This window comes from Patagioenas fasciata, chromosome 3, assembly GCF_037038585.1.
Source record: "Patagioenas fasciata isolate bPatFas1 chromosome 3, bPatFas1.hap1, whole genome shotgun sequence".
NCBI lineage: Eukaryota > Metazoa > Chordata > Aves > Columbiformes > Columbidae > Patagioenas > Patagioenas fasciata.
The window spans coordinates 125,357,459-125,375,656 of NC_092522.1; the positions used below are offsets into that span (position 1 = coordinate 125,357,459).

Here is an 18,198-nt window from a genome sequence, read left to right on the forward strand (position 1 = left end):
GTCACCCACAGCGCCCCCTGCGGGCGGGCGGCGGCGGCCTCCGCACCGCCGCGACCCCGGGACCCCCCTGGGACCCTCCTGGGGTCTGCCCGGGGCCTCCCGGAGCCCCAGAGTCTGCTGGGGCATTTGGGACTGCCCCTGTCGGCCGGGGATCCGCAGAGGCCCTGTGGCACAGTCGAGAGACCCCAGGGGCTCCCAGGATCCCCCGGCATGCCCAGCACTCCCTGGGGTGTGGGGACCAGCACAGCCCAGGGCCCCTCAGGAGCCCCTGCACCCCACCCCGTGCTTCCCCTGCGCCCATCTGCACCCCACAGACCCCCAAAACCCACCTGCACCCCATCCCCACCCTGCAGACCCCCTCCACCCATGTGTGTGGTTGCGTGTGTGCAACTCTGCAGTACATGTGTGCACACGTGTGACCTGCACGGGTGCTGGTGGCTGTGCAGCCGTGTGGTGGCAGGGCCAGTTCCATGTCTCCATGTGTGCCACTGCGTCCCTGTGTCCCCACACCCATGTGTCCCCACATAATGCCTGTGGATGCTTCCAGCAGCCTCCTGCTCCCTCCTTGTCCCCAGTGCCGCAGCCATGAGGTCCCAGCCTGGACGTGGGACGGTGCCAGATCCCGGCAGGGTTGGGGTGCAGGTGCAGGAGGTGGCGACGACGCAGAATCCACTGTGTGCCCTACCCCAACCCAGCCCCCCCAGCCCCCCAAAGCAGACGCCGAGGCCGGGCGCTGTGAGAACTGTCTTTAATGAGCAAACAGAAACGTACTGCAGGTTCCTAAAACGGCCAATATGCAACTACCCGGGAGCGGGCAGGACCCCCGGCCCGGGGCTGCGCCCACCCGGCCCCCCCGCACACCTACAGGGACCATCTAGGGGAAAAGTGCACAAGGAACAACTCACATCTGACACCACCCCGGGGACAGCTGGGGAGGGGGAGCGGGGCCGGGGCGCCCGCCGGATAGCACCAGTGCATGGCCCGGGGGTACGGGGACCCTGCTCCACCGGGGCCACATGCACCGGGACCCACAACCCACCGGCCCCACCACCCATGCTTGGGAGCAGCACCAGCCCTGGCACCCCCGGGGTCCACGGCAGCCCCCGGCACGACGTGCAACAGGGAACAGGGCACCGTCGTGCACGGAGGGATGGGGACGTGTGCGCTGACACCTGCTGAGGGGCTCCCGTGTGCACTGCGAACATCTTGCTGAGCCCATGCGCCGTGTGACACGCGTGTGCGTGCACATGCAGCGGTGAGGGGCCTGCCGGCACTTTGCACGGAGGGATGCACATGTGTGTGCACGCGTGTGCTGATAAGAGTGTTGCACATGTGTGTGCGTGCATGTGCCAACACTTTGGAGAGAGAGATGCATGTGTGTGCACACGTGTGCTGGCACTTTGCACAGGGGGATGCATGTGTGTGCACACGTGTGCTGGCACTTTGCACGGAGGGTTGCACATGTGTGTGCACACGTGCGCTGATACTTTGCACAGAGGGTTGCACATGTGTGTGCACGCGTGTGCCAGCACTTTGCACAGAGGGATGCACGTTTGTGCTGGCGCTTTGCACGGAGGGTTGCACATGTGTGTGCACATGTGTGCCAAGACTTTGCACAGAGCATTGCACATGTGTGTGCATGCATGTGCCGGCACTTTGCACAGAGGGTTGCACGTGTGTGTGCACACATGGCAGCTGCTGGCACCGCACTGGTGCGGGTGTGTAGTGTGTAGGTGCCGTGACGCCGCTCACTGCCGGGGTGTGGGACGGGCTCACACGTCCCGCGTGGGGCTGGGGCCAGGGTGGGTGAAGGGGTGGGGGCCAGCGGGGGTGCAGGGATGGGGGGGCAGCCCGGGGGTGGGAAGGGCAGAAGGGGGTGGGGGTCCCTGCTTCTCCCCTAACGCTAGTGACACAAACCACTTCAGAGTATTTCCACGTGATGCACAAACAAGTCAAAAATTCACTGATCCAAACCCAACGTGCAAACAGAAAAGGGCCAGGGCAGGCCCCCCCCGGCTGCCCCGTCCCCTCCCGCCGGCCAGGCCGCGGTCCCGGCCCCCCGCTCGTGGCTGCCGCCGGACGCTGCCGGCACGGCCCCGCGGGCAGGCCGGGGATGGGCAGGGCCCCCCGGCGCCAGGGGAGCCCCCCCAGAGCCGGGGTCCCGGGGGGAGCAGCGTGGGGCCAGCGCCTGGTCCTCAGTTGGGAGACAGGTCCCCAGCTCTACCAAATGCCGCTCGACCGGCCTCCGGGGGGAGCGAGAATCCGGGCCGAAGCTCGCTTTGGAACGTGGTCATCGATCTGAGAACCTGCCGGACAGACGGACGGACGGGAGTCAGGGCCACTGGTGCTGGGGCAAGAGCCCAACGGGCACCCCGGTAACCCCAGCCCTGCGACCGGCACCAAAGGGACAACAGGTCCTCCATGTCCCCCGGCACCCCCAGCCCTGCCACCACCACCACAGGGACAGCAGGTCCTCCATGTCCCTCGGTACCCCCAGCCCTGCCACTGGCACCACAGGGACAACAGGTCCTCCATGTCCCCCGGCACCCCCAGCCCTGCCACCGGCACCACAGGGACAGCAGGTCCTCCATGTCCCCCGGCACCCCCAGCCCTGTCACCAGCACCACAGGGACAGCAGGTCCTCCATGTCCCCCGGCACCCCCAGCCCTGCCACCGCCACCACAGGGACAGCAGGTCCTCCATGTCCCCCGGCACCCCCAGTCCTGCCGTCAGCACTGTGGGGACAGCGGGTGCTCTGTGTCCCCCTGGCACCCCCAGCCCTGCCACTGGGCACCACAGGCCAGTGGGTGCTCCGTGTCACAGTATCACAGAATGTCCTGAGCTGGAAGGCACCCACAGCACCATCGACTCCAACTGCTGTCCCTGCACAGGACACCCCACAGGTCACATCCTGTGTCCCCGCGCTCCCCCACAGCCCCGGCTGTGCCGCACACAGCGGTGAGCACCGGCGCACTGGCCACGCTGGGACGGATGCTCGTGACCCCCCAGGCCCCGGCGTCCCATCCAGGGGGTCACATCAGCCCCAGCCCACGGCTGCCAGCCCGGCACAGCCAGCACCAAACCAGCAGCGTGCCGCAGCCGGGGAGCAGGATGTGGCTCGGTCCTGCTCAGCGCAGGGCGGCGCCGTGGCGGCTGCGGGACGCGATGTCACACGCCAGCCACAGCCGCTGAGGTGCTTCCATCCCTCCAGTCCCGCTGCTGGGGACAAAGGGCCAAACAACGCGCACACCAGCTCGGTCCTGACCCAGCTCCCCCCGACAGGCGCAGCCACGCGACCGATGGTGCACGGAGGGACGGGCGAGGGCTGGAGGGGCCGGGGGTCTGGGGAGGGGGTCGTGCCCTACGCTGCTGTGGGAGCACCGGGGCGCTGCAGCCCCCTGTCCGGGAGAAGGGGGTGGCACCTCAGGGTGGCGCCTCAGGGTGGCAAGTGCCCGGCTGATGCCAGAGAGCCACCGGGTGTGGGGCTGCCGGTGAGCCCCGGCGGGGCTGCCGGGACCCCCGCTCTTACCGGACAGGCTGAAGCTGGACTCGTGGAGGTCCCTCATGCCCCCGTGTCGCGTGGCGGGGCGGGTGGGCGTATCGGCCAGGGGCGTCCCCGTCTCTTTTTTCCCGGCATGCACAACCACGGCCACGTCCCCCAGGTACGGGGTGCGATCCACACCCCGCAGCTTCAAACTCTGCCGGGAGGGAAAGAAAAAGCAGAGAGAGCATCAGCGGGGGGGGCGGGCACGGGGGTAAGCACGGGGGTGCCCCACGGTGTGAGCAGGGTAGGGGCGCAACTGCCTTACAGCGGGGTGCAATCAGCCGGGTGCCGGGGGGAGGAAGGAGCAGGGGATGCTGTGGCTGGGGAGGGGGCTGCAGCTGGGGAAGGGAGAGCAACTGGGGACAAGAGGCAAGGAGCGGGATGCTGGAGGTGGTGGCACAGGGCAGGGGGAGGCGGGCGACCCAGCGGCGCAGCCCCACAATCCCCGTGGTGATGCCAAATGGACCCATCACAGCAAGGCAGCAGCGAGTGCCCGGCACCACCCGTGCAGGCAGGCGGTGCCCCACGCAGGACCCTGCCCCACGCAGGACCCTGCCCCACGCAGGACCCTTCCTCACGCCCCCTGGCGCTGTCCCCGGCCACACGTGGCTCCAGCCAGGGACTGGACACCGGCTCCCAGCTCCCCAGGACTTTGCTGGGACCCCCCAGCCATCCCCCAACCTCACCACATACAGCCCCCCAGCACGTCTCCCACGTCCAGGCAGAGACTGGCGAAAGGCAGGGAGCACGGGGGGTCCCTGGTGCTGGGGGCTGCCAGAGCTCCCGGCTGTGACGCCGGGACAGCCCCGAGGACCCACGAGGACGGAGGGGGACGGCAGGGGACGGTGGGGTGGTGGCCGCACCCCCTGCCCGCAGTGGGTCAGAGATGGGGGGCAGGGCCGGCGCTGTGGGGCGGGTCACCAGGACCGACAGGGAGGACGAGAGGGGCTCCTGCAGCACCAGCGAGCGCAGGCAAGACCTGTCCCCCGTCCCACGGGACGCGTGCCCCGGGACAGCCCAGCCATGGGTGCGCGTGGGTCACTGAGGGACCGGGGACCGCCTCGAGGGGCTGCAGAGGGGACACCCCGACCCAGCAAAGGGCACAGGGCCCAGGACAGCGGGGCTCAGGGAGCCCCGATGCTCAGCACACACCTCGCGCATGTGTCAGGACAACTGCCAGCCCCGGCAACACGCGGGGTGACTGTCCCCAGAGCCTCTGCGCCACCAGCACGCAGGCAAGGGCAGGACCTGAGGGGGCTCCTCCACCGCACCCCCTCCCGCAGGGACCCCACAGCCAGCAGCGCGGATGTCCCCACTCGCCCCGGCCAGGCACTGCCACTGCCGTCCCCCTGTCCCCAGAACAAGGCACGCTGTGCTCCCGCCACGCCACGCGCCAGGGTGACACCGACCGTGGCACAGCGTGGCACCAGGCTGGCACAGTGCTGTGTGGCACAGACCCATCCTCCTGGCACCGGCAGCACCGACCCCCACCACCAGGACCACCACGGCCGCCACCTCCCTCGCCCCACCAGGTAGGCAGGAGCCAGGCACGGCACAGTCCTGCTCCACGCCGCGGCTCAGCCCTGCCCCACGCCACGGCACAGCCCTGCCCCACGCCGCGGCACAGCCCTGCCCCACGCCGCGGCTCAGCCCTGCCCCACGCCGCGGCACAGCCCTGCCCCACGCCGCGGCACAGCCCTGCCCCACGCCGCGGCTCAGCCCTGCCCCACGCCGCGGCACAGCCCTGCCCCACGCCGCGGCACAGCCCTGCCCCACGCCGCGGCACAGCCCTACCTTCTCCCGCTGCACCAGCTTCTTGTAGACGGAGTCCGGGAAGGAGCGGAGGGGGCAGAACTTGCCGGTGCCCTCGGCGCACATGAAGACGCCGTTCTCATAGACCACGCGCCCGCGGCTGATGGTGACCAGGGGCACCCCGTGGCACCGCATGTTCTCGTACAGGTTGATGTCCCCCCCCTGCACCTGGGTGCTGGCTGAGATGGTCCTGGGTGGGGGGATGGGGCGGTGAGAGGGCGTCCAGTGGCACCGGGAGCCTCCTCCCTGGCACCCTCCCCACCGGTTGCACCTACTTGGTGGCCTCGGGGTCCCAGACCACGACGTCGGCGTCGGCCCCAGGGATGATCCGGCCCTTGCGGGGGTACAGGTTGTGGATCTTGGCGGCGTTGGAGCTGGTCACGGCCACGAAGCGGTTCTCATCCATCTTGCCCCCAACCTGTGCCAGAGTGGGGGTGAGGATGTGCCAGGCCCCACTGTGCCCCAGCGCTGCCCATCTGCCTCTGCCCCATCCCTCATACCCACCCCAAAACCCCACAACGCCTTGGGGCTGCTGCTGGTGCCGTGTCCCTTGCTGGGATGCACCGGATTACACTGGGGAGCACCTCACCCCCCCACGCCAGAGGGCAAACCCTCCATGGGATGTCCTGTGGAAAAGGTCCCCTCACCCCAAAGCCGGGGCCAGCTCAGCCCACACCGGACCCACCGCTGAGCCCCTGAGAGCCAGGGGGCAGCTCCATCACAGCCCCATCACAACCCTACCCCAGCCCACCCGGGGTCCCTGGGGCAGGGGTGCGGGTCCCGTACCACGCCGCGCTCCCAGATGATGTTCATGCGGTCCTGCACCCCGCTCACGCCGTGGGGGATCTTGGTGAAGTCCTCCTTGCCCATGGCCTTCTGCTTGGTGCTGAAGGGCCGGTGGTCGGAGGCCACGATGTTCAGCGTGTCGCTGCGGGAGGACGGGGCGATGCTGCTGACGGCACCGCCAGGGCGGCTCGGCCACAGCCAGCGGGGAGCGCGGTGCTCGGGGAGCTCAGCGCCCAGGGAGAGGGTGCCCAGGGAATGGGGCACCCATGCAGTAGGGGGAACAGGGTGCCCGGGGAATGGGGCGTCCATGCAGTGGCGTGCCCGGGGAGCTCAGCACCCAGCATCCTGAGTGCTCAGTGAGTGCTTGGGACATGCAACACCCACAAAGCCAGACCATGAGGGAGAGCAGTGTCTGGGAAGCACCCGGCACCCCAAATGAGAGGTGCCAGGGACACGGGGTGCTCAGCGGCGAGCCTGAGGAGTGGGGTGCTGGAAGGATGGGGTGTCTGCAGGACGCAGCAGTGGGGAGCGGGGTGCTTGGGGAGCGGGGTGCCTGGGAAACGGGGTGTCTGGGGAGCGGGGTGCTGGAAGGATGGGGTGTCTGCAGGACACAGCAGTGGGGAGTAGGGTGCCTGGGGAGTGGGGTGCTGGAAGGACGGGGTGTCTACAGGACACAGCAGTGGGGAGCAGGGTGCCTGGGGAGTGGGGTGCTGGCACACGTGGTGCTGAGGTGATGGGGCAGCCGGACTGCGCGGCACCCGGGAGCAGGATGCCCAGACATGCCGGACCGCAGGGGTGCCCAGGGAGCACCGTGCCCTGGGACACAGCAAGCGTGGCAGCTGGGGAGGGGTGCGGGGCAGCACGGCCCCCCGGGGTGCCTCACTTGGCGAGCAGGCTCATGAGGTAGGCGGAGGTGTTGGTGTCCAGGCGCAGCGGCGGCACGGTGACGTAGGCGGCGGCGTGGAACCAGTCCTGGTGGTAGTAGTGCAGCCCGGTGAGCGTGGCGTGCGCCGTGGTCGTCTCCGCGTACACCGCCTTCCCTGCCGGGGCGAGGAACACGCGTGGGGCTGGGGGCGGTGGGGCAGGCGTGCATGGGCAAGCGTGCAAGGGGTGCGTGTGAGCTCAGCCCGTGGCGGTGTCTCTGCAGGCAGCGTGTGCCCGTGTCTGGGCCTGACGCCGTGTCCACGCGTGTGCTCACACCCGTGTTAGGTGTTTGTGCAAGCGGAGCCACGCGTGTACCTGTGTCCAAGGGCACACCTGCGCACCCACACCCCTGCTCTGTGCCCATGTGCCTGTTCCTGCCTGTGTCCCTGTCCATGCAAGAGCCCACGTGTCCGCAGCCCCGTGTCATGCACGTCCACACCTCTGCATGTGACGTCCCTGCATGTGCCCTTGTCCCTGCCCCTGTGATCCTGTGACCTCCACATACAGAGTGTCAGGGGTTGAAGGGCCCTGTAAAGCTCATCCAGTGCAATCCCCCTGGAGCAGGAACACCCAGCTGAGGTTCCACAGGAAGGTGTCCAGGCGGGTTTGAATGTCTGCACAGAAGGAGACTCCACAACCTCCCTGGGCAGCCTGGGCCAGGCTCTGACACCCTCACCCCCAACAAGTTGCTTCTCCTCTTTCAGTGGAACCTCCTGTGTTCCAGTTTGCACCCATTGCCCCTTGTCCTGTCACTGGTTGTCACCCAGAAGAGCCTGGCTCCATCCTCCTGACACTGCCCCTTTCCATATTGATCCCCAGGAATGAGTCCCCCCTCAGTCTCCTCTTCTCCAGCTCCAGAGCCCCAGCTCCCTCAGCCTTTCCCAGCGCCCACATTCACCCAGCGTGTGTCCCGTGGCTGTGTCCGTGTCCACGCAGGTGCCACGTGCCCACACGTGCCAGTGTGTGCCTGTGTCCCTGTCCACACCCCGTGTCTGTGACCCCACACGGGCTCACGTCTGCGCACTCCTCTGTGGGTGCATCTGCCCATGTCCCTGCGTGTCCATGCGTGTCCCTGCATCCCACAGGTCCATGTCCAGCCTGGGGGGGGTCACATCCTGCCCTTGGATGGGGCCTCTCCCAGGGGTGCCCATCCGACCCCCCTACCTTGCATCTTGGCAGCGGCAATGACGTCCCCCGCGGACATGCTGGAGACGTTCACCAGGTAGACGGGGCAGTGGGTCTGTGGAGAGGGGGGTCAGTGACACCACCCCTGTGGCGCCCTGGCTCCATGGGGGGTCCCCGCGCCCCTATTGGGGCGCGGGGACCCCCCATGGAGCCGGGGCGCCCACCCCCAGACTCAGCAACTGGGGACCACTCACCCTGTTGGCAATGGTGATGACGCGGTGCGTGGCCTCAGCCTCCAGCTGCGGAGAGAAGGGCAGTGAGACACGTGGCACGGCACAGCACCGCGGCTCAGGCACGGTGTGGGGTGGGGCCCGGTGGCACCGATGGGTGTGGGGATGGGTGCATGGGTAGGGATGTTGGCGCACAGACCGGTGTGCTGGTGGTGGAGGGATGGGTGTGCAAATGGTTGTGCAGATGGCACGCGGATGGGTGCACAGATGGCACAGATGAGTGCACGGATGGCACGGATGGGTGCACAGATGGGTGCACGGATGGCACGGATGGGTGCACGGATGGGTGCATGGATGGCACGGATGAATGCACGGATGGCACGGATGAGTTCACAGACAGGTGCACGGGTGGGTGCACAGGTGGTACAGATGGGTGCACGGATGGCACAGATGAGTGCACGGATGGCACAGACGGGTGCAGGGATGGGTGCATGGATGGCATGGATGGGTGCAGGGATGGGGGCATGGATGGGGGCATGGATGGGGGCAGGGATGGCACAGACGGGTGCACGGATGGGTGCATGGATGGCACGAATGAGTGCACAGATGGCACGGATGAGTGCACAGACAGGTGCACAGATGGTATAGGTGGGTGCATGGATGGCACAGATGAGTGCACGGATGGCACAGATGGGTGCATGGATGGCACAGACGGGTGCAGGGATGGGTGCATGGATGGTACAGATGGGTGCACGGATGGCACAGATGGGTGCAGGGATGGGTGCATGGATGGCACAGATGGGTGCAGGGATGGCACAGACGGGTGCAGGGATGGGTGCATGGATGGCACGGATGGGTGCAGGGATGGGGGCACGGATGGCACAGATGGGTGCAGGGATGGCACAGACGGGTGCAGGGATGGCACATTTGAGTGCACGGATGGCACAAAAGGGTGCACCGATGGGGGCATGGATGGCACAGATGGGTGCAGGGATGGCACAGATGAGTGCAGGGATGGGTGCACAGACGGGTGCAGGGATGGGTGCACAGACGGGTGCAGGGATGGGTGCAGGGATGGCACAGACGGGTGCAGGGATGGGTGCAGGGATGGCACAGATGTGTGCACGGATGGCACAGATGGGTGCACAGGTGGACGCACAAGTGGTGCCAGCCAGAGGATGCCCTGCAGCATCCCAATCACATCCTGGGCCACCACCTGTGTGGCGACTTGGGGACACCTACAGTCACCTACCTCTTCAGGCCGGCTGATCTCAATGCCCTCCGGCCCCGTGATGCCCAGGTCCAGCGCCTCTTTCGCTCCCTGGGGACCGGGTGGGTGTCAGGATGGGGGCAACACAGGGGGTCCCATGGGCACCCCCTGTCCCCAGCGCTCACCTCAGCCACCAGCTCGCCGTTCTCGGCGTGGACGCGGGCGATGGCCCCGATGTCGCGGCAGGCCCTGAAGACCTGGTAGAGCTCGCTGTCCCGCAGCATGTACAGGTCCTTGTAGGTCATGAACATCTGAAAGGAGTTCACCCCCTTCTCCCGCACCAGCGTCTCCATCTCCGCCTTCACCTGCACCAGGACAGGGGGTCAGCGTGGTGGGGGGACAGGGTGGCTTTGGGGTGCGCAGGCACTCACAGGACGTGCTCCCCGCACCAGCAGGCAGGCGTGGGGTGAGGTGCCCCCTGCCATGGGGCAGGGACCAACACTTCAGCCTTGGGGGGTGTGAGATGCAGGATTTGTGCACGTGCCCCGGGGTGACCTGGGGAGGGACAGATGCTGGCAAGGGGGAGCGGGGGGATTTTGCTTGCCATGCCGTGCCATGATCTGGTGCTGGGCTGCACCCCGGGGCACCTGCTTCATCCCCTGCTCTGCCTCGGGGGGTCTGCCCGGGCCAGGGGGTGCTCAGGGCTGGGGTCTCCTGCAGCACAGCCGGGAGCTGCACAGCTCGAGCGGGGCCAGATCCTGCTGCAGCGGCTTTGGTGGCAACTGCAGGGGCTGAGCGTGCTGTGGGACGGGGTCTGGGCACCGAGCACCATGGCCACAGGGGCTGTGCTGCAGGACTGTGTCCCCTCACACTGGGACCACCGTGCCTGGGCACCCTCGGAGCAGCAGCACCTTCTCCACACTGACGAGGGGCTCAGCCCTGCCAGGACCCCCCGCCCGCTGAGCTGGGATCAGGGCAGCTCAAAAGGCAGCCGGGGGGCTCAGCCCACCCCAACAAGCAGCTAATGGGATCAGCGGGACGGGAATTATCCCCGGCCGCAGCAGCTGCTCCCGGGCACTCGCGGTGCTGGGGTTGGAGCTGTGCTGTGCCAGAGCCGCGCCGTGCCACACTCACCTTGGGTGCCCACCAGGTGATCCCCATGTGCAGGGCGTAGTCGCAGCAGACCTTGGGGTCGGCCAGGCTGCGGCACTTCTCGTAGGCGTCCAGCAGCGAGGTCTCCTTGTCGGGCAGGACGTGGCCGATGATCATCGTCGTCCCTCCCACCAGGGCTGCCTGCGGGTGACGGGGACAGTGGCGGTGGGGATGGCGGGATTTGCCCGGCTGGGAATGGCCCCTGGTCCTGCGGTGCTGCCTGTGCCACGGGACAGCAGTAACCCTGCCACTCGGGGCACGGCAGCGCCCACAGGCAGGTGGGGCCCAGGCTGGGCCCTGTTGCAGGCAGGGATCCCCCCACATCACCCTGGGGTACACCCGCCCCCTGCAGCGCCCTGGCCCTGCCCGTGGCAGCACATCTGGGCACACATCTGGAGAGCCCTATCCTGCCCTCCCGCACCAACCCCTGGGTTTGGGGTGCCAGGGGGACACCCTGTCTGGGCACCACAACCCCCCCAGCTGCACCCCCAGAACGGGGCCCAATCCGGGATGGGGGTGCCCATCCCAAGCAGCACAGGGGCCGCAGGGAGAGCCCCCCCTGCTGTGGCACACGTGGGCAGTAGGGCAGGCGCCAGCGCAGCCGGCGGTGTCCCCGGCTCACCCGGCCCGGCTAATCCCCAAAGCTCCTTTACCAATTGGTCCTTGCAGGCTGGCGCAGGCTGATGGTGTCGGCGTGGTGCTGCCACACAGCCCAGTGGGACAGGGATGGGGTGCAGGTATGGCATGGGGCACCTGCAGTCACTGCACCGTTCCCCTGCCTCGCGGCACATCGCCGGGCCGCTCGCTGTGCCGTGGCACGGGGCTGCCCCCGGCCCCTGAACCCTTTGCCGCAGCATCTGCGGCAGAGCCGAGCCCCTGCCCAGGGATGTGGGCTCCCCGGGGCCAGGCACGGCCAGCACCAGCACAATGGCTGCTCTGTGCAGCAGGATGGAGACAGCCGGCCCTGGCGCTGCCCGCGACAAGCTTGCACCAGCCCCTCAACACGCCCGGGCAGCAGCACCCGGTGCACGGCACCGCCGGCCCGTGGCAGGACCCTGCAGCACAGGGAGAGCCCCGAGCCGGGCTGGCACCGTGGAGCATCCCACGGCAGCCTCGCTGCCGGCCGTGCCCTGCCTGGAGCTGGACGGCATGGTCTGCGGGCACCCAGGGGTCCCCAGGCACCCAGGGGTCCCCGCACAGGACAGCACCTTTGCTGCAGGTGGGGAGCAGTTGAGCACCCCTCTGCTCACCCTCCCGGGGCGGCAGCGAGCGCGGTTGGGTGGGAAGCCGGGCTCCCGGCAGCCGGGGGCTCATCGCCGGAAAGTGGCATCCGTCCCTCACTGCGTCAGCTCACAGCGGGCACGGCCGGCGGCACGCAGGGAGCTGGGGGGCTCTGTGCCGGCACAGGGTGCCGCAGTGCATGGTGAGGGGACCTGATGGATGGGGACATGTGGACAGCAATGCCAGGCTGCCGTGGAGGCGGTGCAGCCTGCCCACACCGGGCAGCTGCAGCCACCAAGTGCTCCTGCCTGGCCGGCGTCCCCCTCGGATGCGGATGCTCCACGCGGCACTCACCGGCACCCCAAGGGACGGGAGCTGGGACAAACCCCCCTGCCAGGGCTCAGGGCGCAGGCAGAGCCAGGAGTGCCGAGGGGGCCATGCCGGGCGGTACCTTGGTGCCGTGGTAGAAGTCGTCCACGCAGGTGGCGTTCATAAAGGTCTGGTGGAAGTGGGTGCTGGTGTCGATGCCGCCGGGGATGACGAGCTTGCCGGTGGCGTCGATGACCTTGGCCCCACCGGGGATCATGAGCTCGCGGCCCACTTGCTGGATGATGCCGTTCTCGATGTAGACGTCGGCCTCCAGCGTGCAGTCATCGTTCACCACCTTCCCCCCCTTGATGAGGATCCGCATGGTGGCCGCGTTGGCCAGCATGGTGCTGCGAGGGCAGGCGTCAGCGCCGGGGCGGCCGCGGGCAGCCCCCGTCCCACACAGCCCCCCAGGGCTGGGAGGGCTTCACCCCCATCGCCCACCCTGGGGTGGCACAGCGCCGCCGCCACGTCTCAGCGCGGGGACCCGGCGTGGGCAGCGCCAGGGCTACACACCCGCCATGCCCATCCCTGCCCTGGGCCGTGTCAACACTGGATTATCCCGGGAAATCCGCGGGGGAGGGCCGCCCTGCCGAGCCCCTGCTCTGGTGACACGAGCCCGCGCCCCGCGCAGCACTGCCCGCCCGCAGCCCCGGCACCCACGGCCCCGGCATCCGCAGCCTTGGCACCCACGGCCAGCCACGGAGCGGGGCTGCCGGACCCCCACCCCAGCCCCACGTGCTGCCCCACCTCACCATGGGCAGGGACACCGGGTGAGGGAGGGGGCCGAGCCCCGGCTGCTGGTGCCGCCTGTGCCGAGGGGACACTGCCCGGGCTTCTCCCTGGGGTGCAAGCACTCCTGTTCGGGGCAGATCGCCAGCCTCTGCCCCACGGCCCCACACGGTGCCAGCTCTGCCGGAGCCCCCACGCTGCACCTGCGCCACCTTTGCCCCCCGGCAGCGGGGGGTGTCCCCAGACGCGATCTATAATTCATTTGGTAGATGAAGGTCAAACGTGATCGACCCGTCTGAGCACGGCCGGCACGTGCCGGCACCCCCGGAGCGTGTCCCCCGTGCGGGGCTGGGACCCTGCCGGGACCTGCCGCGGCTCGTGTGGGTGCTGGGGCCGGGGCACCGCTCCAAAGGGCCCGTCCTCAGCACATGCCAGCGATTCTCAGCCACCCAGCAAAACACCAGCTCGGCAGCAAATGGCTTCCCCGGACCTGGCGGGAGCCGCGGCAGCCGGCGGGGCTGAGCTGGGCCTGGCCAGCAGCTGAGCATCCCCGGCACCGCAGCCACGAGCAGCTGTCTGTGCCGGTGAGCGGCCGTGCCCACCGTGGGGCCACCACCGTGCCGCGGGGCATAGGAACCCCTCCCAGCTCCTGCCCCGGGGCTCCGTGCTGGCAGTGCCAGTCCTGCCGTGGTGCCCGCCTGTGCCTTGTCCCCTGCTCTCCCCCCGGCACACGAACACGGCAAGCACCTGCCAGGGGTCCCGCCGGCAGCCCCCGCCATGGGACACGCTCCTGGGGACGGCGGCCCCCGCCCTGCCAGGGATGCCAGCGCCATGCACCGCTGCGCCGGCTGCCGAAGGATGGCCGAGGAAAAGAGATCCCAGAGGGCTCGCGGTGGGATGGCAGCGACCTTCCTGCCAGCAGCAGCTCCTCACGCAGCGTGCCAGGCTGCTGCGGCGTGCTGGGCACCGGCACCTCTGCCTCTGCCCATCCTTGCACCCACTGCCCCCGAGGAAGCTGCTGCCCCATGGATGGGCTGTGCCGGCGCACCCAGCCCCATGGCTGCGCTGCCGGGACACGGGGAGCAGCCCCCAGACCTGCCAAGCCCCTGCGTCCCCGCAGCCGGCGTGGGGCGAGGTGTTGGGACAGAGACCGCCCGTGGTGGGTGAGGGACCACAGGAGATGTGGTGGTGCCCACTGCCCCCCCGGCCCCAGCACCCAGGGAGGGCTGTGTCGGGCAGGACGGTGCTTGCGCAGCGCAGGAAAGGGGGTGCGGCGGGGAGGTGGTGTGTGACACCCCGAGATGAAAGCGGGTTGCCGTGACGGACGGATCTGGAGCACGGCAGCGTACGGGGAGGCAGCCCGTGCCGGCTGCCAGCGGTGCCGCATCACCCCCCCGCCATGTGGTGTGGGCAGGGCCCCCCGGCACAGCCACGTCCCAGCCTGGCCTGCCCCACTCCCCACAGCAGCTTGGGGAGGGGGTGACTGTCCCCCCAAGTCACTGTGCCTCCGCTGTGCCCGGTGCTGCACAGATGGGGATGGGACTCGACCCGCTGTGGGGTCCCACTCAGCTCAGCCCCTTGGGGCTGTGCAGGCAGGACCACACTGCCGGACACGGCCCAGCGGGCAGCTGGATCCCAGAGCTCCGCACAGGCGGGCGGGGGGGCTCAGCGGCCCCACAGCCCCGGCCCCGTGGGTCTGGTGGGGAGAGGGAGGCTGTCATGGGCGGCAGAGCGTGGCGGGCAGGCAAGGCGTGGGCTGAGGGGACATCGCTCAGGGACACAGGTGAGGGCGAGCCCAGCGTGGGCTGGACACAACGCACAGACAAGGGCTGGCAGCTCCACGTGCTGCCCGCGGCCTTGGCCGCCACGGAGTCGCCCACGCCGCTGCCACCACGCTGCCACCACACTGCCACCGCCCTACTGCGCTGTACCCTGCTGTGCCCTCCTCAGGGCCCCAGCCACCCCCAGCATTGTGCCCCCAGGAGTGGGCATCGCTGCCCCCGCCTCCTGCACTGGCAGCCACCACTCCATCCACCATGCTGGTCCCTGTGCCCAGCGCAGGCTGCCGCCATGGACCGCCCGGCCCGCCAGTCCCTCCCAGTTCCTCCCAGTCCCCCCCAGGTCACATCAAGCACCCCCGAGGGCTCTGCCGCTCTGTTCCCAGGCCTGCCCTGCAGCACCAGCATGGCACAGCTGGTCCTGGAAACACCGGGGCTCTTGCCCATGCCCTGGCGAGCCGCTGCGGCGTGGTGGCACAGCCGGCACCAGCGGCTGCTTGCTGAGGCAGAAGGCAGGAGGTGTCTGCAAGACAACAGGTTCCCCAGACAGGGCAGAAACACAGCGTCAGCACTGGAGGGGCCACGAGCATCCTTGGGGACCCCCACCTGGCCCCACCACCACAGCCAGCACCCCTGTTCCGCAAGCCCCTAGCCCGGCCATCCTTGGGTGCTACTGGTAGCCTGGGAGGTGAGGGGCTGCAGCGGCGCTTCCCGGCATACAAAGCAGCGCGGCCATCTCGGGGGGCTTGTGGCCCCCCCAGCGCCCACCGGCTGCTCGCTGGCCCTGAGCCGCGGGGGCTGGTGGGGCGGGAGCACAGGGACAGCTGTGACCCCGGCAGGACAAAGAGACCCCTGCCTTGGGGGGGCTGCTGGGGGGCACCTGTTGGGGCTGGGGCAGCCGCCGGGCCCAGCCTTTGTGCCGGGACGGTGGGGCTGCGGCACGGCCGCACACAGAGCCGCATTGTGCGGCGAGGCGAGGCCAAGGGCTGCTCCCGCGCCCGGCCTGCCGCAGCCCCTCTGCCGCCCCCCGCTTTTGTCTGCACCGGTGAGAACCCCGGCGCCCCCCCCGACCCGCACCCCCCTGCCAGCACCCCTGCCCCCCTGCGCCCTGGCTGAGACCCTCCTTTGTCAGCTGCTGGGCTCGGTCACCGTCACCATCCCCTCCTGGGCAGGACCAGTCCTACCGGTGACACCAAACCACAACCACCGCCTGTCCCCAGCCAGCAGTGGCAGCTGGGTGGGCATCACCTCCCACCTGGGCATCACCTGGAGATGTCTCCTGAGGTCCACGACCACCATGGCCCCCCAGCCCTGCCCTTCCCCGGCTCCATCGCAGACACAGCTAGGCCAGGAGCCGCTGACCTGCTCCGGTGTTGCATGAGGGGCCTGGGCTGCCCAGCCCCACTGCCGGGGTCCCACCCACTGTCCCCCCAGCCGGGATGACCACCGGTGCTGGGGTGACCGAGCCACCACTCTCAGAGGACAAGGAACACCCGGGCTGCCCCATAGCTGTAGAGGGACAGGGATGGATGGACGGCCAGGGATGCTCTGGCAGAGCTGGACGCCCATGCTGAGCCCAGAATGCTGTGGGTGTGTAAACAGCCGGTCCTCGTCCCCGCGGGCACCTTGGCACAGCACGCTCCACGGCACGCCGCACGCCACGGCACAGCCACACCCGAGCGAGCGCGGGACACGCTGCCGCAGCACAGGGGTGCCGGCTGCCCGGTGGGACCCCCCGCCTAGTCACAGGGTCCTCCTTGCGCCCCAGGCGCTGACCCCAGGATGGGCAGCGGGTGCAGCACGGCCAGCACTGCGGCACCGAACCCGGGGCCCTGCCAGCCCTCGCGGGGGGGCCGGTCAGGGCTGCGGGGGGTCCCCGGGCAGAGACCGGAGCTGTTGGGGGGGTCCCCGGGCTGCCCGCCCCGGCGCGGGGTGCTGGGCAGGGCGCAGCCCCGGGCAAGGTGCGGGGGCGGCGGGGCAAGAGGCGGCCCGGGGCGGGGGTGCGGCGGGGCCCCGGTGCCCGGCTCGGGGGGGCGCGGCAGGGCCCAGGCCCCGCCAGCCCCGGGGCGGCCCTGCAGACAAAGCCCCGGTGCCGCCCAGCACAAAGGATGCTCCGAGCCGGGGCGGGGCCGCCCGGGAGCCCCCGCGGAACAATGAGCCGGGCCCGCCGGGACCCCCGCCCGCCCCCACCCCTCACGCACCGGCCGCCCCGGGGCGGCCGCTCCTCCGCGCACCTGCTGCTCCGCGCCCGGTCGCGACACGGCGCCGACGGGGACACCGGGCCCGCTCGCGCGGGGTGGACCCGCCGCCACACCCCGCCGAAAAGAGACCCTCGCGCTGCCGCGACACGACCGCCCTGTCGCGACAGGTGACTGGCCGTACGTGGGCGGGGGCCACACGCACCCTTCCTGCCCCGCGATGCGCCCCGTCTGTGCGTGTGTATGGGGCAGAGCTCCCCCCGCCTGTAAGGACACCCTCGGCTGCCGCGATGCACGCACCTGTCGCAATCACCTCGCCCGTCGCGATACAGCCGCGACAAACCAAGTCCCGCTGGTGCGGGAACGTGCGATAACAGCCCAGCCCAACCAAACCCGTCCCCGCCGGTACCTCCCTCTGCGCTCCCGCTCCGGCTGCGCCCGCCGCGCTCCCGTCCGCGATCGCCTCTCACCCAAACCTGCGCGGCAGGGGCGGGGCCTGACCGCGGCCTCCGCCAATCTCCGCCCGCACTCCCCGACGGGGGCGGGGCCAGGCCCCCAGCAGGGTGGGCTGCACGCAGCCTGACTGACAGGCGGAGGGGCGGGGCTGGCGCCCAGGGCCCCGCCCAGCGGCGCCGCCTGCCCGAGTGGTTGCCATGGTGACCGGAGCCGGCACAAAGGCGCGCGGGGGCGGCCCCGAGTAACCCCGACCCCTGTGACCCCCCCGTGACCCCCGCATGGCCCCCACCATGGGCCCCCCCAGCACCTCCCCATGGGGCCCCCAAACCCCCTCGGGCCCCACTATGGACTCCCCCCTCCATGGCCCCCTCAACAGCCCAATTGTCCCCCCGGTTACCATCCCACGACACCTCCATGGCACTCAAAGGGCCCCCCCGACACCACCCCATAACAGCACGTCGCTCCCCCATGGCCATCCATGGCATCCCCATAAGGACCTCTCAGCAGCACCCAGTAACACCCAGTACAGCCCAGTAACACCCAGCACTGCTCACCGGTGCCCAGTAACACCCAGCGGCCAGTACAGCCCATGAGTGCCCAGTAACACCCAGTAACACCCAGTACACCCAGTGCCCAGTACAGCCCATGAGAGCCCAGTAACACC

At 69.6% G+C, this 18,198-nt stretch overlaps 1 protein-coding gene across 3 annotated transcripts; it reads right to left on the reverse strand.

Moving 5' to 3' along the window:
• Positions 1-731: 731 nt before the first annotated feature.
• Positions 732-17,605, reverse strand: DPYSL5 (dihydropyrimidinase like 5). Of its 3 annotated transcripts, none has more exons than XM_065833713.2 (13): positions 17,488-17,605; positions 12,456-12,720; positions 10,766-10,924; positions 9,817-9,996; positions 9,674-9,742; positions 8,446-8,490; positions 8,231-8,306; positions 7,026-7,182; positions 6,143-6,284; positions 5,632-5,774; positions 5,339-5,546; positions 3,530-3,698; positions 732-2,306 (listed from the first exon to the last, which is right to left on the reverse strand). In XM_065833713.2, the coding sequence occupies exons 2-13, from the start codon at positions 12,714-12,716 to the stop codon at positions 2,221-2,223; spliced, it is 1,695 nt and encodes a 564-aa protein (XP_065689785.1). In that variant the 5' UTR covers positions 12,717-12,720; positions 17,488-17,605; the 3' UTR covers positions 732-2,220. The 3 variants fall into 3 exon arrangements, with proteins under 3 accessions (XP_065689785.1, XP_065689786.1, XP_065689787.1); XM_065833714.2 differs by lacking the exon at positions 17,488-17,605 and adding an exon at positions 17,379-17,474; XM_065833715.2 differs by lacking the exon at positions 3,530-3,698.
• Between the last annotated feature and the right edge of the window lie 593 nt (positions 17,606-18,198).